At 37.6% G+C, this 25,415-nt stretch overlaps 1 protein-coding gene across 1 annotated transcript in view; it reads left to right on the top strand.

The window, feature by feature from the left end:
- LOC5565480 (DNA mismatch repair protein spellchecker 1) overlaps positions 1–24,787 on the top strand; it is a 69,840-nt gene extending 45,053 nt beyond the window's left edge. The window contains exons 3-7 of the mRNA XM_021844474.1: positions 13,480–14,013; positions 14,091–14,362; positions 15,404–16,133; positions 23,479–24,384; positions 24,449–24,787. Coding sequence (XP_021700166.1) covers positions 13,480–14,013; positions 14,091–14,362; positions 15,404–16,133; positions 23,479–24,384; positions 24,449–24,673 — 2,667 coding nt within the window. The 3' untranslated portion in view covers positions 24,674–24,787. The remainder of the gene's footprint in view (positions 1–13,479; positions 14,014–14,090; positions 14,363–15,403; positions 16,134–23,478; positions 24,385–24,448) is intronic.
- Positions 24,788–25,415: the final 628 nt, after the last annotated feature.

Genomic DNA, 25,415 nt, shown 5'->3' with positions numbered 1-25,415 from the left:
TCATATCTTTTGATGGATAAATTATCCACAGAGGTCGAAGATATGATTTCTGTTCTACACTGGAACTGTCGTAGTATTATGCCTAAATTAGATAGCTTTAAATTTTTAGTTAGTAATTTACAGTGCGATGTTTTTGCGTTATCAGAAACATGGCTAACACCTGATGTGACCCTTCCTTTTATTTTATTCGCCTGGATCGATCCAACTCATATGGAGGAGTGCTTTTGGGGATCAAAAAGCATCACTCGTTCTACAGAGTCGATCTGCCGCCGATGTCAGGCATTGAAGTCGTTGCATGTCAGGTGACTATCCGAGGCAAAAGCCTCAGTGTCGCCTCCATATATCTTCCTCCGAGATCGGCGATATCTCGCAGAGATCTCTCTCACATCTGCTCAGTTATGCCTGAACCACGGTTGTTCATTGGGGATTTCAATTCCCACGGAACAGGCTGGGGGGAACTGTATGACGACCACCGATCAACGTTGATATATGACCTCTGCGACGACTTCAATATGACAATTCTCAACACTGGGGAAGTTACACGAGTGGCACCTCCAGCTCAAGATGGAAGTCCTAGGGATAGCCGTTTAGACCTCTCAATATGTTCAAGCTCGTTATCGCTGGATTGTTCATGGAGGGTAATCCAGGATCCCCATGGTAGCGATCACTTGCCGATCGTAGTTTCAATTTCCAATGGAACACAACAGTCTTCATCCATCGATCTCGCCTACGACCTCACAAAGCACATAGACTGGGGAAAGTACGTGGATGCGATCATTGATGGAGAGCAAGCGGTAGAAGTACTTCCTCCGTTGGAAGAGTATCGCTTTTTATCCGAGTTGATTCTCAACAGCGCTCTTCAAGCCCAACGCCGTCCTGTGCCTGGTCCGTCGGTTCGCAAGAAGCCTCCCAATCCGTGGTGGGATGAAGAGTGTAAGGCACTCTATCGCGAGAAATCCGCCGCGTTTAAAGACTTCCGGAAACGTGGTTCAATTGACAACTATGAGCGCTATTCTTCCCTTGAACGCAAGTTTAAAAGCTTGGTCAAAGCGAAGAAAAGCGGTTACACTGCGGAACACGTTTTTGTCTCAAGCACCAAAATACCGCTATTTACTTAATTAAAGGTAGCTGAATCCATTGCCATTTTCAGAAATATCATAGCACGTCTTGTTTTTGAGATATTGACTGTTGAAAATGCTAAATTTGACTATTTTAGTCAACTTGCATGCAAGTTTGCCAGCTTGTATGGCAATGTATTTGCTTAATTTGGCTCAGAACTCAAACTTCATGTGTATAACAATACTTATCAACAAAGTTCATAATACTTCCGATGCTCAAAATTTATTTTTAGTTGGTTTAGAATAGTATTGTATTTTGCCATATAAGACAAACGAAGAATTTTGTATGGAGACTGTAAGCGTGTTGAAAAAATCGATTTAATCTCAATTCAATCGTGCAATTTCAACCAAATTATATCAGAAATGAAAGTTAAAGTCCTATTTGGCATGCTTGGCAGGTTAATCCATAATATTTTTTGATAAATCATTGTTTAAATTTGATGTAAACTTCAATGAAACCAGTGTTTTATACAACTTTGGCGAGCTGTAGCTAAAAATTGTGACGTGCTGGAACATTTCTGAGAACGGCATCAGATTCGGAAGACCCAAATCTACTAGAGACACATAATTTGATACTTGAGACACGCAAAAATGTCATTTTTGTTCCGCTGTGTTATTGGCGTCATTTTGTGGAAGGATTATCACGTGAGACCTCTTTGAGAACGCTTTGGACCGTCGGAAGAAGAATGCGTAATACATCGTCGGTTAATGAAGATCGAGAGAGCTCTCCTCGGTGGATTATCGATTTCGCTAAGAAAGTTTGTCCGGATTCCGTTCCTGTTGATCGCGTGCGACGAGATATTCCGGTGGATAGGGAGGCCATGGATAGACCTTTTTCGATGGTTGAATTCTCACTTGCTCTCCTTTCATGTAACAATTCCGCTCCAGGAATGGATCGAATCAAGTTCAATTTGCTTAAGGGCCTACCTGACGTCGTAAAGAGGCGCCTATTGAACTTGTTTAATCACTTTCTGGAGTGTAACATTGTTCCGGATGACTGGAGGCAGGTGAGAGTAATAGCCATCCAAAAACCCGGGAAACCCGCGTCGAACTATAATTCGTACCGTCCAATTGCGATGTTGTCGTGTATTCGCAAGTTGTTAGAGAAGATGATTCTCTTTCGGCTGGATAAATGGGTTGAATCGAATGGCATGCTGTCAGATACGCAGTTTGGTTTTCGCAGAGCCAAATTTATTTATTTATTTATTTTTTTTCGTCAATCAATAGTAGACTACACGTTTACTTAATTCTATGTTGTATTATATCTTAAGGAATTAAAATATTGTCTTAGCTTTGTTCGCGACATGGTCAGATCAATTTCTGTGCAATGCTGATTATAAAGCGACATCATTCGATTCATTGGGCCTAATTTTGCATAGTTAGTTCGATGATTATTTGATGCAAACAAATTCCGATTTCTTAACTGTCTAGCGGGCGTGTAGAAATTCAAACATGATAAAAGATGGGTGGAATCAATACGCTGCGATACAATATCATTGACAAATGAAATCATGGCTATTTCGCGACGCTCATTTAAAGTTTGAATATCGATAAGCATGCATCGAGCCTCGTATGATGGCAGTGGAAACGTTGTCCAGCCTAATTTGCGTAAGGCATATAAAAGAAATTGCTTCTGTACTGATTCAATTCTATCACCATGTGTTTTTATATGCGGAGACCACACAATACTACAATATTCTAGAACTGATCTTACATAAGCAATGTACAAGGTTTTAATCGTATATGGATCCCGAAAATTGTAGCTAAAACGCTTAATAAAGCTCAACATATTGGTTGCTTTATGGATAATCGTATTATAATGATCAGTAAAGGTAAGTTTAGAATCTAATATGACACCTAAATCTCTAATCTTATCGCACTTTTGAACAATTTGATTTCCTAAAGAGACAGTAATCTGTGGTGTATTCCGTTTTCTGCTATATGTGATTAAATTACATTTTTTGACGTTTAATTGAAGTAAGCTTTTGCTACACCATTTATCAAATATACTTATTTCATTCAGATATATGTCGCTATCTTTGTTGCTATTGATTTCCATATAAAGTTTCATATCGTCGGCATAAATCAGAATTTTAAGATGTTTAAGCACATATGAAATATCGTTAACAAATAATATAAATAACAATGGACCTAAATGCGAACCCTGGGGAACTCCTGATGTAACGTGAACAGGTTTAGACATTTTTCCCTCAAATCTAACTATTTGTTGGCGATCTGTTAAATAAGATTCAATCCAGTTGAGGAGTCTCATCGCAATTCCCATTTTATTGAGCTTGAAAATCAACATAGGAATGTCTAGTCTGTCAAATGCCTTACTAAAATCGGTGTAAAGTGATTCGACGTGGTTACCTCTATCCATTGCATTCAAAGTGTAATTTACAAATTCCAGAAGGTTTGTTGTAGTAGAACGACCTTTATAGAAACCATGTTGTGTATTCGTTATTCTATGTTTTATTTGGCTGAACACATTTTTATTTATAATTGATTCAAATAGTTTCGGAATGGATGAAATAATAGCAATTCCACGATAATTTCGAACATCAGATTTTCTACCAGACTTGTAAATGGGTATGAGATACGATCTTTTCCATTCTTTTGGAAATCTGCTCATTTCAAGTGACATGTTGAATAGCCAAAATAATGGTGCTGTAAATTCATTAGCTAAGTTTTTCAGTAAAATAGGTGGGATTCCATCTGGCCCTGATCCTTTGGTGGAATCTAAATTCTTCAGTCCTGTTAAAATGTCCTGTACCAGTATTTGACTTACACCGATATCGCTTGTGAAATCAGGAAAACTAGTAAAATATTCAAAGTCACGATCTTTATCCGAAAAGTTAGTAAAAGTCTCTTGGAAAAAAGTAGCAAAAAGATTGCACATACCATCTGGATTATCTGCTGCTCTATCATCCAATGTCATTTTAGATGGAAAATTGTTGGACTTCATCTTCGATTTAGCATAATTGAAGAAATTCCTAGGGCAAGATTTTAAATCATTTTCTATTTTTGTGTTGTACTCTTCAAGTGCAGCGGATATGGCTTGATTAAGTTGGTTGACAATATACAAATAATTTTCTAAACTTTCTCGAGATTTTTGTTGCCTGTAAATTTTATGAGCCTTTTGCTTACGATTTTTTAAATTAGTTATTTGCTTATTAATCCAAACAGGGTTTTTCGACCCATTTCTACGACGTCTTCGCAATAGAGGAACTTCCATCTGAATAATTTCCGACAAAATTGAATAAAAATCCGTCACTGCACTTTCTAAATCTCCTTGGTTTTTCAAAACGGATTGCCAATCTATTCTATTTAATTTTCGTTTAATTCCGTCATAATTGGCGTTTTTATAATCAAAGAAATTCTCAAAGTCACAGTTGTCAGAATTGTGATTATTGTGAACAAAAATTGAGTACTCAATAGCTGTGTGAAATGCTTCATTTTTCCATAGTGGAGAAACAGATTCATTCACACAGAAATCTTCCATAATGTTTGAGAATAAGAAGTCCAAATAACAGTTTTGCCGGTTTTTCACATGATTTATTTGATTTAAACCTAAAAATGCAGCTTTTTCAAAAATAAATTGTAATGATTCGTTTTCACCGACAACCGGAAGCAGAATGCTTTCGTTTTCGGAATCACGAATAAAATCAGCATTACGCTGATTAAAGTCGCCATAGATATGCACTTTGAATTCTGGAGATAACTGGGATACGATTTCTTCAGCAGTTTGAAAGAAAATTTCATATGATGATTTGCAAGCTTGGTCTGGCGGAAAATACACAGAAGCAAATATATGTGTTTCTCCGGCGATGTGTGCTTTCACCCACACATGTTCAAATTCTTTATGTTTTGATGAAATTATTAATTCTGAATTGAATTTAGTAGATATTGCGATGAGAACTCCACCACCAGACATTCTTTGGGTAAGGACCAAATCTCGGTCGTCTCTGAATACATTAAAACTATTACCAAAAACTTCTTCACTTTTAATTTTTTCATTCCAACTAGTTTCAGTGCCCATAACAACTGAGAAGGATGAAGTTAGAATTCTTTTATAAATTTCGTTCATTTTAGATGCACTCTTCATGCGATTAAAATTTTGGCAATATACTAAAATTTCGGTAGCATTTGCTTCTGAAGAAGTTGATGGTAACACATCCCTTTGCATAACAATATTTGAAAGTTCAGATCTATCATTAGATACATTGTCATTATTTAAAATATTACCAACTGGTTGTTCATCAGCCACGATTGGATCGTCAGGGTCTACGTCTGAAGACTGCGTCAAGTTGATCGAAAACACGTTTTTTCACAGGAGCACGAGGAACAATGCTGCGAAAAGGAGTTTCTTAAGGCAGGACCAAACAACCAGTTGGAACTAGAGGTTGAGCACGAAGGGAATGCATCATCGACAGGATACGGATTCAAAATTTCGCCTCTCTGAAATTTGATCCCACATTGCTTAACTGGAGGCTTGGAAAAAGTCAGCTTTGCTGCTGCGAGTAAATCCTTATCCGAGGGAAGACCAGTAGAAACCGCTCCATTGCTTCTGCGCTTCATGTTGCTATCGTTGTAGTTGAACCATTTTTGTGAGGTATTATTTTCGCGTTCATTTTTACTTCTGGTGTGCTTGGAGGGAGTTTTTGAAAAAATGGTGTTTGTTTTTCGATTGGTACTGTTGTTATGGCCTCTGTGTTTATTCGCTTTCTTCCGTTTTTGGGCCTTTTCCTTAGGTTTTTGCTGTGATGCACGACACTGCTGACGATTGTCATATTCTGTCCAATCAGAGCGCCAAACCTTTTTTGTTCCTAGCAGACGCCAACCTGCAGTGCCATTCGAATTTCTGCCTGGGTTCAAAGTTTCGATTCCTTGATCAGCCAACTCATCTAAAAGGCTAGGGGGTGACTCATCTTCCACGAATCGAACAGCGCCAATGTTGGTTTGTGGTGAGTTAACAGTATCGATTAAAACTTTAACTTCACTCAAAATTTCATTGCCGATCGATTGCATTTCAACTATCGCATCCGTTGTCATGTGTGGCTGACTGGCATTATGATCGTTGCAATGAGCAGCCATCTCAATGGTTAGACTGCTCAGTGACTGGACTTCAGAACAGATCTTTTTTAGTTCGCCGGTTAGATCTGTAGTCAACGTTTCAACAAAATCTTCAATGTGCTGTTTTGAAGATTTCATAGATATGTCTAAAAGCCCGGTCAAATGATTTTTTATTGCGAGTAAATCACTGTTGGGCGTATCAGTTTTTATTGTTGAGTTTTTTTCAGCCACACGCGATAATGCCGACACAGCATTTGAGACGATCGACGATGTGCTGTTGTTAATACTCAGCACCGATTCCTTTAGTTGAAGCTCAATTTGGTCAAATAAATCCTCCACGGAACGAACGACTGTCTTGCGCTGCTTTCTTCAGAAATTCAACTTGCCTTTGCCCAAAAGGAACAGATGGGTTCAGTGTTTTTGGATATTAAGGGTGCTTTTGACTCAGTTTGTGTTGATGTCCTTTCAGACAAACTCCACGCAAGTGGCCTTTCATCAGTTTTGAACAATTTTTTGTACAATTTGTTGTCCGAGAAGCATATGAGTTTTACTCATGGCAACTTGTCAGTTTCACGAATAAGCTACATGGGTCTCCCCCAGGGATCATGTCTGAGTCCCCTTCTTTATAATTTTTATGTGAGAGACATTGATGATTGTCTCATGGAAAATTGCTCGTTAAGACAGCTTGCAGACGACTGTGTTGTTTCTGTCACAGGACCAACAGCAGCCGAAGTAAGGGTCCTTACAAGATACTCTGGACAATTTGTCTACTTGGGCCTTAAAGCTGGGTATCGAATTCTCTGCGGAGAAAACTGAGATGGTTGTCTTTTCAAAGAAACACAAACCTGCCAAGTTTCCGCTTACACTCATGGGTAAGACAATCACTCATAGCTTGTCTTCTAAATATCTCGGGGTCTGGTTCGACGCCAAATGCACCTGGGGGAAACACATTGTGTATCTGACACAGAAATGCCAAAAACGAATCAACTTCATGCGAACTATAACCGGAACATGGTGGGGAGCCCATCCGGAAGATCTGATCAAGCTGTACCAAACAACCATCTTGTCGGTCTTAGAGTACGGTAGCTTTTGCTTTCAATCTGCGGCGAAAACACATATGCTGAAGATACAGCGGATTCAGTACCGCTGTCTTCGCATCGCGCTAGGCTGCATGAACTCGACTCACACAATTAGTTTAGAGGTACTTGCAGGAGTACAGCCCCTGACAGATCGTTTCGCGGAGTTAACACTCAGGTTCCTCATCCGTTGTGAGGTTCTCAATCCATTGGTTATTGAAAACTACGAAAAGCTGCTTGAACATAACCCTCAAACTCGTTTCATGGGTGTGTACTACTGGTACATGACGCTGGAGGTTAGCCCATCTTCGGTTAACACCAATCGTGATAACTTCCTAGAATTCGACTGTTCCTCTGTAGTATTTGATTTGTCCATGAAGCACGATATCCATGGTATACCAGATCACTTTCGTTCAAAGTTTATCCCTCCCATGTTTGCAAGTAAATTCGGGCATGTCAGCGAGAACCGACAGTTCTTCACTGATGGGTCAAAAATGGATGATAGCACTGGTTTCGGTGTTTACAACGTTTCTCATAGCGCCTCTTTCATGCTTCAAAAGCCATGTTCTGTATATGTTGCTGAGCTAGCAGCTATACATTACACCTTAGAGTACATCAGTTCTCTCCCACCCGAGCACTTCTTCATTTTTTCCGACAGTCTAAGCTCTCTGGAGGCTGTTCGATCAATGAAGCCGGCGAAGCACTCAGCGTACTTCCTGAATAGAATACGCCAAGCATTTAGTGCTTTGTCAAATCGCTCTTACACTATTACCCTAGCTTGGGTCCCTTCCCATTGCTCCATTCCGGGCAATGAGAAAGCGGACTCTCTGGCTAAGGTAGGCGCTAAAGAAGGCGATGTTTACGAGCGTCAAATCGCCTTCGATGAATTTTTTGCATTGGCCCGTCGGGAGACCTTGATCAGCTGGCAACAGAAATGGAGAGACGGAGAAATGGGTAGATGGCTGCATTCCATATTTCCACAGGTGTCGAAAAAGCCATGGTTTAAGGGGTTGGGCATGAGCCGTGATTTCATTCGTGTCATGTGTCGGCTTATGTCCAATCACTATTCGTTAAGCGCGCATACCCACCGTATTGGGCTTTCAGAAAGCAATCTCTGTGTTTGCGGCGTGGCTTACCAGGATATCGAACATGTTGTGTGGGGATGCAGTGAGCATCGTGGCGTCAGATCTGAGCTGACTGAAACTCTCCGGATCCGAGGAAAACAGCAGAAACCTGTCAGGGAAGTGTTGGCGGGCCTTGATTTAGAATATATGAATTTAATCCATCTATTTTTGAAGCGTATCAATATCCGAGTTTGATTGTGTTCGTTCCCTGTCTTTTTTTTTTCCCCTTCAAATTGTCTTCTTCTCGTCGTGTCTCCCACAAACCGTTTCTGTTTAGTTTCATTACAGATCTGGACATCCTGTCCCTTCAAGCTTCATCAGCTTAGTAGTCTAAGTAGCTTAAGAAATTCCAAAAAATCCCTTCCTTCCCTGTTACAAATGTATCCACTAACCTTAAAACTTCCGCAAACTAACATAGTTTTTAAAATAAGTTCAAATTTCAAAATGTAAATAATGTAAAAAAAAGAAAAGATTTCGGCTCTGTTATGCCCTACGGCGCCTGAGCCTGCCAAATAAACGAGATAAGCAAAAAAAAAAATATATATATATATATATATGTTGAAACACAACTTATGTCTGACGTGCTGTGAAATTCTAATTGGTTCATAAATAACTGAAATCTAAGCTTACTAAATCGACCATTTTGTATGGAATATTGAAAAAGCTGCAAATGGATTGTCCAATACTGTATGCCAGACTTCCGGTAATTTACTATTCTACAGATGCTGTCGGAATGACTACTATCAACGCTGCACGCTCTGCCTTGTCAAAGCACAGCAAAATCGAAGTAGCCGTTGAAGTTCAGACAATCGTCTACCATCACTTTAAGTACTTTATTGCACGTATCGAAGAAATCGCGTGCTCTTCCTCAGCGCGACCTTAGCGAGAGAGTCCGCCTTCTCATTGGCAAAAATTAAGCAATGTTAGAGAACCCATACAAAGGTAATCTTGTATAATCTTTCGACCAGTGCACACATCTGCTCTCTTAGTTTTGTAAGAAAGTAAGATTGTAAGATTACAGCTTTACAGGTTTCACCGATCGAAGTGCCTCAATAGAACTGAGGCTATCCGTGAAGATGATGCGGGCACGTTGGAGATCATCTTCAAAGTGAAGTCGATTGCTGCCAGCTCAGCAACATAAACTGTGCAAGGTTCCAGAAGATTTTGAAGGGTGGAAGAGTTTTCATTGAGGACACCGAAGCGAAAAAGTGACAGCTGGCGAGTCGGCGAGCTGGTCGATATGTTTTTGTATAATCGTATCCATAGAGATGTTTATAATATTCAAAATCGTTGCAGCGTGTGCCATAGTGCAGGCAAGTAGGATAAAGTTCCATTGCCTCTAAGATGAAGTCACATTATTTTATTCTAAACACCATCATTTTTTGCAGATAGAGATTACCAGAATACGGTTGCCAACACCAAAAACCGTAATGTGTTTTTTATTCGATTTATTTATTTATTTCGTCAATCAATTGTAGACTACATGTTTGCTTAATACTATGCTGTATTATATCTAAGGGAATTAAAATATTGCCTAAGCTTCGTTCGCGACATGGTCAAATCAATTTCTGTGTAATGCTGGTTATAAAGAGACATCATTTGATCATGAGATTCCCGAACGATTAATAGCAAAACCAATTGAAGTTATCGTCCTGTAACCAATACGATGGTCGGTCTTCAGAAAACAAGCAAGCAATATGGAAATATAAAACGCATTCCGCAAGAGTCACAATTTAAGTTTATTATTATAAAGTTTTCTCTGTAGAATAGGGATAGTTTCAACTCATTCATTCAAAGCGTTGTTCCAGCTCATTTGTTCTTAATTTGCCTGAAGAGGACTTATACGCTTCTCGGCGAAACTTGCCAGCATTCTAATGTATCTGGTTATCTCTGTCCCATGCAACATCTTCTACGATTTAAGTAATCTCAAGCGTTAGTTAAACAAAACCAATTGAGGATGCCCTGAAAGATTCCGAATACGGATGATTAATATCTGCAGGAGCCCAGATAGCCGTAGCGGTAAACGCGCAGCTATTCAGCATGACCATGGTGAGGGTCGTGGGTTCGAATCCCGCTGGTCGAGGATCTTTTCGTAAAGGAAATTTTCTCGATTCCCAGGGCATAGAGTATCTTCGTACCTGCCATACGATATACACATGCGAAAATGGTCAATCGGCAAAGAAAGCTCTCAGTTAATAACTGTGGAAGGGCTCATAAGAACACTAATCAGAGAAGCAGGCTTTTTCCCAGTTGGGACGTAATGACAGAAAGAAGAAGATTTAAAACCTGGATCTAAACTCAACAGAGATCCTAACTTTTTTGTTTATCGTAACGATCGACTTGATGGGGCATGTGGGGGAGTTGCAATCATCATTCATAGGCGTATAAAACATCAACTGTTTTCGTCATTTGAAACTAAAGTTTTTGAAACTTTAGGTGTTTCTGTTGAAACTTAGCTTGGTAAATATACTTTCATAGCTGCCTATTTGCCTTTTCAATGCTCTGGACAACAAATTATTTTTTTTAATTTGCTCCAAACTGACTTGCGGAAATTGACTCGCAATAAGTCAAAATGTTTTGTCATTGGTGACTTTAATGCCAAACATCGGTCATGGAATAATTCTCAAAGTAATTCCAACGGCAGAATATTATTTGATGAGTGCTCTTCAGGATATTTCTCAATTCAGTACCTTGATAGCCCTACATGTTTTTCCTCTTCTAGAAATCCATCTACGATTGACTTGGTCTTAACCGACTCTAGTCATCTTTGTAGCCAATTAGTTACTCATGCTGATTTTGATTCTGATCATGTGCCTGTTACATTTCAAATATCCCATGAAGCGATTCTCAATCCTATCAGCTCCACTTTTAATTATTTACGAGCCGACTGGAATATATATGAAACGTATGTTGACTCTAATCTTGATGTTAACATTTCTTTAGAAACTAAACTTGATATTGACAATGCTCTTGAAACTTTAACAAATTCCATTGTTGAAGCCAGGAGCATTGCAATTCCAAAATGTGAAGTAAAATTTGAATCCGTGATTATAGACGATGATCTTAAACTCTTGATCCGTCTTAAAACGTGAGGAGAAGGCAATTTCAACGTACTCGCGATCCTGCTATGAAAATTATATGGCAGGATTTGCAGAAAGAAATCAAGAAAAACGTTTCTATTAAGAAACAAAAATTTTGAAAATAAAATTTCTCAATTGGACCCTGGCTCTAAGCCCTTTTGGAAATTATCTAAAATTTTGAAAAAACCTCAGAAGCCAATACCGGCATTGAAAGAGGAAAACAAATTATTTCTAACTAATTGCGAAAAAGCTCAAAAACTTGCTATGCAGTTTGAAATTGCGCACAATTTTAATTTAGGACTTACTAGTCCAATTGAAAATCAAGTTACTCAGGAGCTCGAAAATATTCTCAATCAAGAGAACGTTTTCGAAAATGCTAGGGAGACTGATTTGGAAGAAGTGAGAACTATTATTAATAAATTCAAAAATATGAAAGCTCCTGGCAATGCTGGAATTTTCTACATCCTCATTAAGAAACTTCCAGAAAGTAGCTTATCATTTTTAGTTGATATATTTAACAAATGTTTTCGATTAGCATATTTTCCTGACAAATGGAAAAATACTAAGGTTGTTCCAATTTTAAAACCAGACAAAGATCCTGCAGAAGCTTTCCTCCATCAGTAAACTTTTTGAAAAGGTCATTTTGAACAGAATGATGGACCACATCAACGAAAATTCAATTTTTGCCAATGAACAGTTCGGATTCCGCCATGGACATTCGACCACTCATCAACTTTTACGTGTAACAAATTTGATCCGTTCCAACAAAACTGAAGGCTACTCTACTGGTCTTACTCTTCTAGAAATAGAAAAAGCATTCGACAGTGTTTGGCATGAAGGTTTGATTGTAAAATTAAAAAACTTTAATTTTTCAACATACATTGTTAGAATAATTCAAAGTTATCTGTCAAATCGTACACTTCAGGTTAATTATCAGAACTCCAGATCTGAAAGACTTCCTGTAAGAGCTGGTGTTCCTCAAGGCAGCATTTTGGGACCAATATTATACAATATTTTCACATCTGACTTACCTGAGTTACTTCAGGGATGTCAAAAATCCTTCTTTGCGGATGACACAGGCCTCTCCGCCAAAGGACGAAGTCTGCGTGTCATCTGTAGTCGATTGCAAAAAAGTTTGGATATTTTTTCTCCATACTTGCAAAAATGGAAGATTTATCCTAATGCTTCCAAAACTCAACTAATAATATTCCCACATAAAGCAAAAGCTCTTTATTTGAAACATTCAAGTAGTCATGTTGTCACGATGAGAGGGGTTCCAATAAATTGGTCAGATGAAGTTAAGTATCTAGGGCTCATGCTAGATAAGAATTTAACTTTCAAAAATCACATTGAGGGCATTCAAGCCAAATGTAACAAATATGTAAAATGTCTCTATCCACTTATTAATAGAAAACCAAACTTTGTCTTAAGAACAAGCTTTTGATATTCAAACAAATTTTCAGGCCAGCTATGTTGTATGCTGTACCAATATGGACTAGCAGCTGTAATACCAGGAAGAGAGCTCTGCAGAGAATTCAAAATAAAATTTTGAAAATGATTCTGAGGCTTGCTCCCTGGTATAGTACCAATGAGTTACATAGAATATCCAATGTTGAAATATTGGAACATTATTATTATTATTATTATTAAAATTATTAATAATTTCAGGCAAAAATCGTTACAATCTTCTATTGCCACGATTAATGCGTTATATGTTTAGGTTAAGTTAGGTTAAGTATATTAAAAACGTTTTTTTCTCTTAAAAGCAGGTGAAATCAACTCACCTGTAAACAATCTGAACTGCTACGGCAAATGAAATGTAATATGTTGTTAACAAAATGTTAATAAAATCTTAGATTTGTTTTACCAAATTAGGATGATAGTGTTGCCTAATAACACAGAACACCTAGATATAAGAAATAATGAATGTATTGTTTGGAATGATACTAATAAAGAAATTAAAAAAAGAAATTTCCTACAAACTATATTCCTCTTTTTGTTGTCCCAGAAACCCGCCACAACTGTGCGTTTCTTCGACCGTTCGGACTACTACAGTTGCCATGGATCGGATGCTGAGTTCGTCGCCAAATGTGTTTTCAAGTCTACGAATGTGGTGAAATTCATGGCTCCCGCAGGATCAGACGTAGAAGTGCCATACGTGGTGCTAAGCAAGAACAACTTTGAAAGTTTCGTGCGGGACCTCCTGTTGGTTCGGAACTACCGCGTGGAGGTCTATACAAATAAAGGCCCTACGAAGACTTCCAATGACTGGGTGCTAGAGTTCAAGGGATCGCCTGGAAATTTATCTCAATTCGAAGATTTGCTTTTCGCCAACAATGACATGGTAGCTGGATCGGCATTGATTGCTCTACACGTGAAGCAGCAGGGAAAGCAGAAAATGATCGGTATTGCTTGCATCGAGAATAACGAGCGTACATTCTCAGTATCGGAGTTCATGGACAATGATTTCTACTCCGAATTGGAAGCAATGGTTGTGCTGCTTGGCCCGAAAGAGTGTGTTCTTCCGTCTTCTGACGCTGAGGTAATATAGTTCATTCTTCAACATATTTTTATTGCAAATTCATGTAATATTACCATCAACATTTTCTTCCAATATAGTATGAACGGATTAAAACTCTCATGGAAAGAAACAACGTGATCGTTACACTGAAGAAAAAGCAAGATTTTTCGTTGGAAAAGAACGACATCATTCAAGACTTAAACAAGCTGTTGAGATTTGCTAAGGGTCAACAGGAAAGTGCCAACACAATGCCGGAAACAACGAAAACTATTGCCTTGGCAGCACTGGGTGTTGCCATACGATACCTGGAACTCGTGAACGATCCTTCCAATCATGGTCACTACGAACTGAAAATGCTTAATCTTAAAAGGTATGTATTAAACTATTGAGAACAGTTGCTTGCAAGATGTAAGTGGTTCTCTATCCCTGATATTAAACCAACCGAGACGACGCAAATTGATGAATTAATTTATAACCTATCACCCTCTCAGAAAAGTTTAATCAATTTGAACAAAAACCTCTGTCTATTTCTGACCATAATAGAAGGATTCAGATATAGTTACTACCATTTAATATCTTTCTTTCAAAAATTCATGGGAACTTAGGTGTTTGCAGCAGTGTTGTTCTCTAAAGCTAAAGCTAGTAAAACCTGCACTTCCCTGGGATTAAGATTATTTTTCCCAGAGAACGCTAACCCTCTAATACCCAAATTTTTAATTTCGATCTAAATATCATTTGTCGTTTACTAAAATCGTTCTAAACACGTTTTGGGCAATGATTTATATTCAATTTTTCATTCTTATCTCGAGCATATTTTATTTTCCGTGTAGCTAACGGAAAAAACAGGTTTGATTTTTATAATTTTTATTATTGAACATCCCTGCACTTTTTATTTTTTTCTTGAAGCCTCTTCTAGTTATTGATTTTTGACAATAATAAAAATTTAAGTTTCTACGGGACTTTTGAAAATATTCAATTTTTCATTTTTGTCTCGAGCATATTTTATTTTCCGTGTAGCTAACGGAAAAACAGGTTTGAAATTTTAATACCACCAGGCTCATCTTCTGTGATAGGTTGATTGAAGAAAAATATGAAAGGTATGATTTTTTGTATTACACGTTAAATGAACCCCAGGCATGTGTAGCTCAGAAAAAAAAATTTTTTTCAAACATTTTTAAAAAATACAAAAAAACTTTCCTTTTTCCTTTTTGGCTTAGTCATTTCGATTTCCGAGCTACGAAAAAGCATACCTACACAATTCCAAAGTGTACCCCGTCTATAGGCGGGTTTGGGTTTGGGTTTGGGTTAACAGACCAATACATTTTTATGTTTTGGAACCATCACTTTTTGATCTGCCTAATCAGCGCCAAGCCTTACTACTTTTTTTTACAAAATTACTCGTTTTTTCTAGGTTTGTCCATCTGGATGCAGCTGCCGTTTCGGCTTTGAATCTTTTCCCAAAGCCAGGAGCCCTTATGAATTCGATTGCCTTCAAATGGCATAGCGTGTTGGGGGTTCTAGATCGCTGCCGAACCCCTCAAGGGCACCGTCTGATGGCCCAATGGCTCAAACAGCCTTTGCGAAGCTATGATATTATCAAAGATCGTCACGACATTGTTGAATGCTTCGTTGACAGCGCTACTGTTCGGTCTGAACTACACGACATCCATATGAAGCGGCTACCAGACATTCTCATCGTCGTTAAGAAATTGCTCAGGAAGAAAGCATCCCTACAGGATATCTTTCGGCTGTATCAAATAGTTTTGAGGATGCCGAAAATAATTCGCCTTTTGGAGACGCTCGAGAATCCGACTGTAAGGAACATTATCACCGACCCAATGAAAGATACTTTGGCAGATCTTAAACTGTTCAAGTCCATGGTCGAGCAGATACTCGATTTGGAAGCTGTTGAACGCGGCGAATATCTGGTGAAACACACCTTCGACGACCAATTGAAGGAGTTCAAAGAACAAATGGACGATCTGGAAAGTAAAATGAAACGATTGCACGGCAAGGTGGCAGATGAATTGGGGTTGGAGGCTGGCAGCTCTATTAAGTTGGAATTTGTTGGACATCACGGGTTCCACTTCAGGATTTCTCTCAAAGACGAAACCATCATTCGTAAGAGCACCAAATATCAGGTATGTATATATTGCACGCCGAATACAGTTATAAGAAGAAAGTGGGAACTAAATGTTTGAGCAGATGGTTCTCAGCGACTTTTGAAACAATTTTCGATTGCCTTCTTGGGAAATCTTAGTGGTTTCCTACCAAAATGCTGGACAAATCCATTAGGGAATACTGAAGATACTGAAACTGATTCTTGGTGAAGCCTTGTTTGAATTACTAGGTTGACAACGTGTTTATGATATCCCTGTCAAGATGTTGTATGGATTTATGTAGATTAACAGTGAGTGAATTCTTCCATCCATTTTCAGGGATCATGTTGTGGGATGATTTCATTAGCGCGATCGTTGATGGAAAAATAAATAGCGAAATGCTCTAAGTATTGTTGGGCTGATTTATGTTTGGTTCTTTACGATATCATTTGCAAAATCTTTAGTATATTCCTGGGAATATAATTGTTTTAATTGAATATAATGTTTTGCAAGCAAACAATCAAATGTTTTTTTTGGCGAGATGTTGTTTAAAAAGATTTTTCCTTACATCCGAGAAGAGTGTCAATGAAAATCAGCCATGGTCAAGTCTAACGCACGATTTTGAAGGCTTCTTAGTAGATAACCGGTTGACTAATATTTGTAGGTTTTTGGAATTAAACTATGGTCTGAATTTAGATGTACAGAGCAGATTTTTTCATATATTCTTAGGTATTCTAGTTGGTGCCAAGAGTGCCTCTCCCATATTAGTGATGTTTGACAATAAACTTGAATTGTTATACAGTATAGGACAATACATTTGCAATATTCTATTTTCCATACAAACTGATCAAATATGTTAAGCTTGATTTCATGGACTTATTTGAAATAAATTTTCATAGTACTTCAGACATAATTTGAATTTCAACATTCATGAGCTATTTTTTCATCCATGAGTTCAAAAGCAGTAACGCTTTGACTAAAGCAAAAATTTTGTCCAATTTTTGTGGTACAACTTTGTTAGGATACTATCAATGTTTTAAGTTGTGTAAAATATCAAATTTCATCAGAAAATTTATTTTAGTTGTACCGTTGTAGCTTTTGAACTCGTGTAAACAAAAATTTGTGAAAATTTCATTCAAATCTGTCCATAAATAACTCACTTGTTATCCTCTAAACTAGAGTGTTCTGTATGGAAAATCACGAAAATTAAAATTGTATTGTCCAATACTGTAATTAACGATAACAAAAATCTAACCAAGAACCGTACGTACACCACACGCCTATCGATACCTAGATATGGAGTGATGCTAAAATAAATAAAACCTTTGCATTGCAGTAATCGTTCCATCTTTCTTATGGCTTTTTTTTATTTCTTTATTAGTATCATTCTAAACATTACATTCATTTCTTATATCTAGGTGTTTTGTGTTCTTAGACAACACTATCATCCTAATTTGGTAAAACAAATTTGAGATTTTATTAACATTTTGTTAACAACATATTACATTTCATTTGCCGTAGCAGTTCAGATTTTTTTACAGGTGAGTTGATTTCACCTGCTTTTAAGAGAAAAAAACGTTTTTAATATACTTAACCTAACTTAACCTAAACATATAACGCATTAATCGTGGCAATAGAAGATTGTAACGATTTTTGCCTGAAATTATTAATAATTTTATTTGACATTTGTTCCAATGTTTCAACATTGGATATTCTATGTAACTCATTGGTACTATACCAGGGAGGAAGCTTCAGAATCATTTTCAAAATTTTATTTTGAAGTCTCTGCAGAGCTTTCTTCCTGGTATTGCAACAGCTAGTCCATATTGGTACAGCATACAACATAGCTGGCCTGAAAATTTGTTTGAATATCAAAAGCATGTTCTTAAGACAAAGTTTTGATTTTCTATTAATAAGGGGATAGACATATTTATTACATTTGGCTTGAATGCCCTCAATGTGATTTTTGAAAGTTAATTTCTTATCTAGCATGAGCCCTAGATACTCAACTTCATCTGACCAATTTATTGGAACCACTCTCATCGTGACAACATGTCTACTTGAAGGTTTCAAATAAAGAGCTTTTGGTTTATGTGGGAATATTATTAGTTGAGTTTTGGAAGCATTAGGAGAAATCTTCCATTTTTGCAAGTATGAAGAAAAAATATCCAAACTTTTTTGCAATCGACTACAGATGACACGCAGGCTTCGTCCTTTGGCGGAGAGGCCTGTGTCATCCGCAAACAAGGATTTTTGACATCCCTGAGGTAACTCAGGTAAGTCAGATGTGAAAGTATTGTATAATATTGGTCCCAAAATGCAGCTTTGGGGAACACCAGCTCTTACAGGAAGTCTTTCAGATCTGGAGTTCTGATAATTAACCTGAAGTGTACGATTTGACAGATAACTTTGAATTATTCTAACAATGTATGTTGGAAAATTAAAGTTTTTTAATTTTACAATCAAACCTTCATGCCAAACACTGTCGAATGCTTTTTCTATGTCTAGAAGAGCAAGACCAGTAGAATAGCCTTCAGATTTGTTGGAACGGATCAAATTTGTTACACGTAAAAGTTGATGAGTGGTCGAATGTCCATGGCGGAATCCGAACTGTTCATTGGCAAAAATTGAATTTTCGTTGATGTGGATCATCATTCTGTTCAAAATGACCTTTTCAAAAAGTTTACTGAAGGAGGAAAGCAAACTGATTGGACGATAGCTGGAAGCTTCTGCAGGATTTTTGTCTGGTTTTAAAATTGGAACAACCTTAGTATTTTTCCATTTGTCAGGAAAATATGCTAATTGAAAACATTTGTTAAATATATCAACTAAAAATGATAAGCTACTTTCTGGAAGTTTCTTGATGAGGATGTAGAAAAATTCCATCATCGCCAGGTGCTTTCATATTTTTGTTTTTTTAATAATAGTTCTCACTTCTTCCAAATCAGTCTCCCAGGAATTTTCGAAAACGCTCTCTTGATTAAGAATACTTTCGAAGTCCTGAGTAACTTGATTTTCAATTGGACTAGTAAGTCCTAAATTAAAATTGTGCGCGCTTTCAAACTGCATAGCAAGTTTTTGAGCTTTTTCGCAATTAGTTAGTAATAATTTGTTTTCCTCTTTCAATGCCGGTATTGGCTTCTGAGGTTTTTTCAAGATTTTAGATAATTTCCAAAAGGGCTTAGAGCCAGCGTCCAATTGAGAAATTTTATTTTCAAAATTTTTGTTTCTTAATTGTGTAAAATGTTTCTTGATTTCTTTCTGCAAATCCTGCCATATAATTTTCAGAGCAGGATCGCGAGTTCGTTGAAATTGCCTTTTCCTCACGTTTATAAGACGGATCAAGAGTTTAAGATCATCGTCTATAATCACGGATTCAAATTTTACTTCACATTTTGGAATTGCAATGCTTCTGGCTTGAACAATGGAATTTGTGAAAGTTTCAAGAGCATTGTCAATATCAAGTCTAGTTTCTAAAGAAATGTTAACATCAAGATTAGAGTCAATATACGTTTCATATATACCGTAAGGACGCCATTCACCGCTCATTTAACAGCATTTCAACACATTAAATTCTGTCAAAAATCGGTTTTTCGATATTTTTCGCAACTTTTTGCGCTAGACGCAAGATAAAACATTAATTTTTGTAGGAAGAAGTTGAAATCTGAACAACGTATAATGGTACCGAATAACATGTATGCCAATGATACATGTGTAGGGCGCCATTCACCGCTCATCCTAAGTATGAGGCTCTATATACACAACTAGTTGGAATTAATTTACTTTCATTAGCTGGTTGTTATCTTTGTACTATAGTACAACAACATATTAAAGCGTGGCAGCTAAGAAGCATTTTTCGATCTGCCATAATAAAATCATTGTTCAACTCATGTTTACCGCCTTAAACAGCCTAAAATTATTTTTTATAAATAGTGTATAAAATTAAATCATATGAATTTCATTCTGATACAATCCATTCTGGTATACTAATACATGTTGATGAATTTTATTGCGAAATTTTGTTCATATTTTTCAAAATAATTCAATGAGCGGTGAATGGAGCATGAGCGGTGAATGGCGTCCTTACGGTATTCCAGTCGGCTCGAAAATAATTGAAAGTGGAGCTGATAGGATTGAGAATCGCTTCATGGGATATTTGAAACGTAACAGGGACATGATCAGAATCAAAATCAGCATGAGTAATCAATTGGCTACAAAGATCACTAGAGTCGGTTAAGACCAAGTCAATCGTAGATGGATTTCTAGAAGAGGAAAAACATGTAGGGCTATCAGGGTATTGAATTGAGAAATATCCTGAAGAGCACTCATCAAATAATATTCTGCCGTTGGAATTACTTTGAGAATTATTCCGTGACCGATGTTTGGCATTAAAGTCACCAATGACAAAACATTTTGACTTATTGCGAGTCAATTTCCGCAAGTCAGTTTGGAGCAAATTAAAAAAAATAATTTGTTGTCCAGAGCATTGAAAAGGCAAATAGGTAGCTATGAAAGTATATTTACCAAGCTGTGTTTCAACAGAAACACCTAAAGTTTCAAAAACTTTAGTTTCAAATGACGAAAAACAGTTGATGTTTTATACGCCTATGAATGCTGATTGCAACTCCCCCACATGTCCCATCAAGTCGATCATTACGATAAACAAAAAAGTTAGGATCTCTGTTGAATTTAGATCCAGGTTTTAAATACGTTTCGGTAATAACTGCTATATGCACGTTATTAACTGAAAAGAAAATTAAACAGCTCGTCCTCTTTACCATTCAATGAACGAGCATTCCAATTTAAAATTTTTAAATTATTATTTTTATCCATTAGAAAAACGTTTTTTGATTTGTAAATTTTACTCCAACTTGGACAGCTTCAGTCATAGTGGTGGCTTTGAGCATTGCATCAATCATTAGATTCAATTGTTCAGTTAGAAAATTAAAATCAGAGGCAGACATATCGTTTGAAGTGGGTACATTATCGGATGATTTCCCATTATAATTTTCGGTAGACGAAGAAGCGGAGTAGGAGTTACCTGTGGCGGTAGGGTTTTTACCATTCGATTTGAAACAAGTAGAATTGGTACTCATAGTATGAATAGGGGAGGAGTTCAAATTACCTGCTACGATATCGGCAAAGGATTTTCCGTGGGTAGATACATTCGAAATTGAAGGATTCGAACGGCTACCCGACGGATTAAAATTAGTTTGTGAATGAGCATGATTATGATTTTCCTGATGGGTATGATTCATGATCAAGCGATCGTTAACTGAAAAATGAGCATTGTTCGGTACTCTACCAGGCAAATTCCGGAAACGACCGTTATTGTAACGGATATTATCTTTCATCTGCCTGGCACGAGCCTCAATGACTCTCCTTCGCGAAGGACAATACCAAAAATTGGACTTATGATTGTTCCCGCAATTAGAGCATATAAATTTGGTGGTATCTTCCTTCACTGGACAGACGTCTTTGGCGTGGGAAGAACCTCCGCAAATCATGCATTTAGCATCCATGCGACAATTTTTTGTACCATAACCCCACTTTTGGCACCGACGGCACTGAGTGGGGTTCTGGTAATTTCCTCCAGGTTTCTGGAAATGTTCCCACGTCACACGGACATCGAACATAAGTTTTGCTTTTTCTAAAGTGAACTAAATAATATTCTTGAGAAAGCCCTTTCCGAACAACGCCAAATTGGGTTCTCTTTTTCATAATGATTACTTGGACGGGGGAAAATCCAAGTAAATTACACTGCGGAACACGTTTTTGTTTCAAGCACCAAAATACCGCTATTTACTTACATAAGGGTTGCTGAATCCATTGCCGTTTTCAAAAATATCATATCACGTCTAGTTTTTGAGATATTGGCTGTTGAAAATGCAAAATTTTACTGTTTCAGCCAACTTGCATGCAAGTTTGTCAGCTTGTATGGCAATATATTTGCATAATTTGCCATAGAATTCAAACTTCATGTCTATAACAATAGTTATAAATAAAGTTCGTAATACTTTCGATGCGCAAAGTTTATTTTTTTATAGTTTAGATAAGTATTGTATTCTGTCATATAAGAGAAACGAAGAATTGTATATATAAACTGCAAGCACGTTGAAAAAATCGATTTTATCTAAATTTAAAAGTTCAATTTCAACCAAATTCTGTTTGAAATGAAAGTTTAAGTCATATTTGGCATGCTTCACAAAAAACATCATCAAAAAGTTTGATAAATTATACTTAAATTTCACGTAAACATCATAGAAAACAGTGTTTTATACAACTTTGGCGACCTATAGCTAAAAACTGTGACGTTCTGGAACATTTCTGAGAACGGCATCAGATACAGCAACCCCAAATCTACTAGAGACACTTAATTTGATCCTTGAGACACGCAAAAATGTCGTTTTTGTTACGCTGTGTTATTTATTCCATTTTTGATCTCTTCAGGTGACTTATAGTCACTTGAGAGACCTTTCAAGACGACTTTGAACAAACGTTCAGTTTTGTCGTCATAAGTAAAAAATGTGTGCTTTTTCTCTTCAAAATGTTTGAGAAGAAGTTCGTGAACTTTAAGAGTTTCCGGCAAAACGCGACAGTCTCCTTTCTTTGCGATTTAAAAGGAAACCTTGATTCATAATGGAGTTCAAGATCTCCTGCCTAAATCCCCCAAATTCGGAACAACTGACCACGATAGGCGGCACTCTTTGCTTCCTCATTTGAATCGAAGAGCCTGGGCTAGAGGCTGCTTCGATTTAGTGTTCGGAAAATTTGTCTAGAGCATCGAACTGATTGCTCATTTCGATACAATTATCAACATTATTCATTTCACCCTTGGAAGAAAGATCGTATTCCGGAGAAACGTCCTTTCTTCCATTCTTGCCACGTTTAGTGACAGTTTTAAATCCCACTTTTTTGGAAGGAAGTTGTGAATTCAGAGATTCACCCTTCCTTTTGTTAGTTGTTGCAACCATGTTTAGTGAACAAATGAAAGGAGACGTAACATTCGAGAGGTTTTTTTTCCCAAGACGGTGTCCAAGAAGGATTACCACCGCTAGCTTTCGCCAACGGGTCCAACGAAAAATCGAAGGCACTGGTCCAAACAAGGATCGTAAAGGGATCAATAGTAGAAAAAAATAGTACTGAAAAGTACTGTTTTTGTAGCACTGAAGAGTACTGCTTTATTTCTTTAGGTAGTTTAAAAAAAACTTCCAAGAGCAGAGAGAATTCGTGTGCGCACAGCACGAAGGTACGATGCGCACTGAAATCTATGAAGTTTGATAGTACAATTCACTGCGTGCATCACTGTATTCCGCGTAGAGTTATTTTACAACACGATATTAGAAAAGTTGGGTATTTTATTGCTTTTATATTTCTATTTTTCTAGACCTTGGATGCTGTTAAGGGTGGAGTCCGATTTACCAGCGACAAACTTGCCGATTATAACGCTGACTTTTCCGCCGCGAAGGCATCCTACGAGGAGCAACAGAAAACAATAGTGGACGAGGTTGTTCGAATCGCCATCGGATATACCGAACCGTGGACAATGCTGAACAACCAAATTGCTCAGCTGGATTGCTTCTTGAGTTTTGCCATAGCAGCTGTGAGTGCTCCCGAGCCGTATATCCGTCCCAAAATGTTCCCAGAAGGAGAAGGTCGATTGAAGTTAACGCAACTTCGTCACCCATGCTTGGAATTGCAAGAAGATGTTAACTTCATAGCAAATGACGTGGTTTTTCAGAAAGATGAAACAATCATGTACATTATTACTGGTCCAAACATGGGCGGTAAAAGTACTTACATTCGATCGGTTGGCGTTGCTGTGCTTATGGCCCATGTTGGAGCATTTGTTCCGTGCTCTGAAGCTGAGATTACTATCATTGATTCAATTTTGGGACGCGTAGGAGCAGATGATAATCTTAGTAAGGGTCTCAGTACTTTTATGGTGGAGATGGTTGAAACTGCGGGCATTATTCGCACTGCGACCGACAAATCATTGGTGATCATCGATGAGCTGGGTCGAGGAACTTCTACGTATGAAGGATGTGGAATTGCTTGGTCTATCGCGGAATATCTGACCAAGGAAATAAAATGCTTCACTATGTTTGCCACCCATTTCCACGAGATCACTGAAATGGCAGAATCGCTAACAACCGTGAAAAGCTGCCATATGAATGCCATCGTGGACAACGACAACTTCACTTTGCTGTACCAAGTCAAACCTGGAATGATGGAGAAAAGCTTTGGCATCCAGGTTGCGAAGTTGGCGAAATTTCCCCCCGAAGTCGTTCAGGTAGGAAACTAGCAACAAATAATTTCAACTAGGTACATTATTACAATTTATTTTCCTTTTTCAGTTTGCCCAAAAATTGTATGAAGAATGTGAAGATCATTTCGCTCAACTACAGATTGAAAAAGATGACGAGGGAATGCAAGTGCTGAAAGCTGCCCTTGGGAAAATTGGCAAAGTTGATCCAAACAACGACGATTCCATCGGCACGATGCTTCAAGATATACGTACTTGCGTTAAGCAATCAAGCAGCACATATTTCAGGAAAACATTTCCACATCTGTATGCCTAAGTAGGTACAAGCCATTCAGATGGAAAAGCATTTTCTCCGAAAAAGTACAAATCCTATTTGTTTTAAAACGTTCCATTTGGATTAATCAATAGACATTCTTGCTTATTTGTTCAACGAGATTGATCATTATTTTATCCGAATTTTGTCCACACTAATGAATCCTTTGGGCTTGGCTAAACTGAGATTGAGTTCAATGATATGTCTACCGTAAGGAATTTGTTCCGATATACTCTTTAAAGGTATTTCACCCTGTCCTTCGGTTCAGAAAGGGGTATGGGCGCGTCCAACTCGGTCGAGGCAGAATTCTTGTGTGAACAAGTTACAACATGGACGTTCTAAAGTGCCAGAATGAAGTGTTGTGCCCGTGGTGAGCACTTGAAGCAAGGTCATTACTTCACGTTCACGTTTTACTTATACTTCTCTAAAAAAGTTCAATACAATAATCGACCCTTAGCTTAACTATCTAAATTAACAGTTGCAAATACAATAGTCGTTCTGAGCTTATAACCATGCCGTCACGCTAATTTTATCATAATGATCTTTTATCTACATCCGTCGAACCATTCTGAACGGCCGTTGTGAGAATATTACCAAGAACTTTTCACATGCAATAAAGCTGGATTGCCCTACATTGAAACATCAAAGTTTTCGCTCTTTCGGATTCATTTTTTGTTGTTTATCATCAGTTTCAAAAGGATTGTTATTGTGGGAATCCAAAGAGCGAATTTTGTATGACTTTAGT

Source organism: Aedes aegypti, chromosome 2 (genome assembly GCF_002204515.2).
Source record: "Aedes aegypti strain LVP_AGWG chromosome 2, AaegL5.0 Primary Assembly, whole genome shotgun sequence".
Lineage (NCBI taxonomy): Eukaryota > Metazoa > Arthropoda > Insecta > Diptera > Culicidae > Aedes > Aedes aegypti.
The sequence above is the reverse complement of the archived record's forward strand: the minus strand, read 5'-3'. Positions and strand labels throughout refer to the sequence as shown.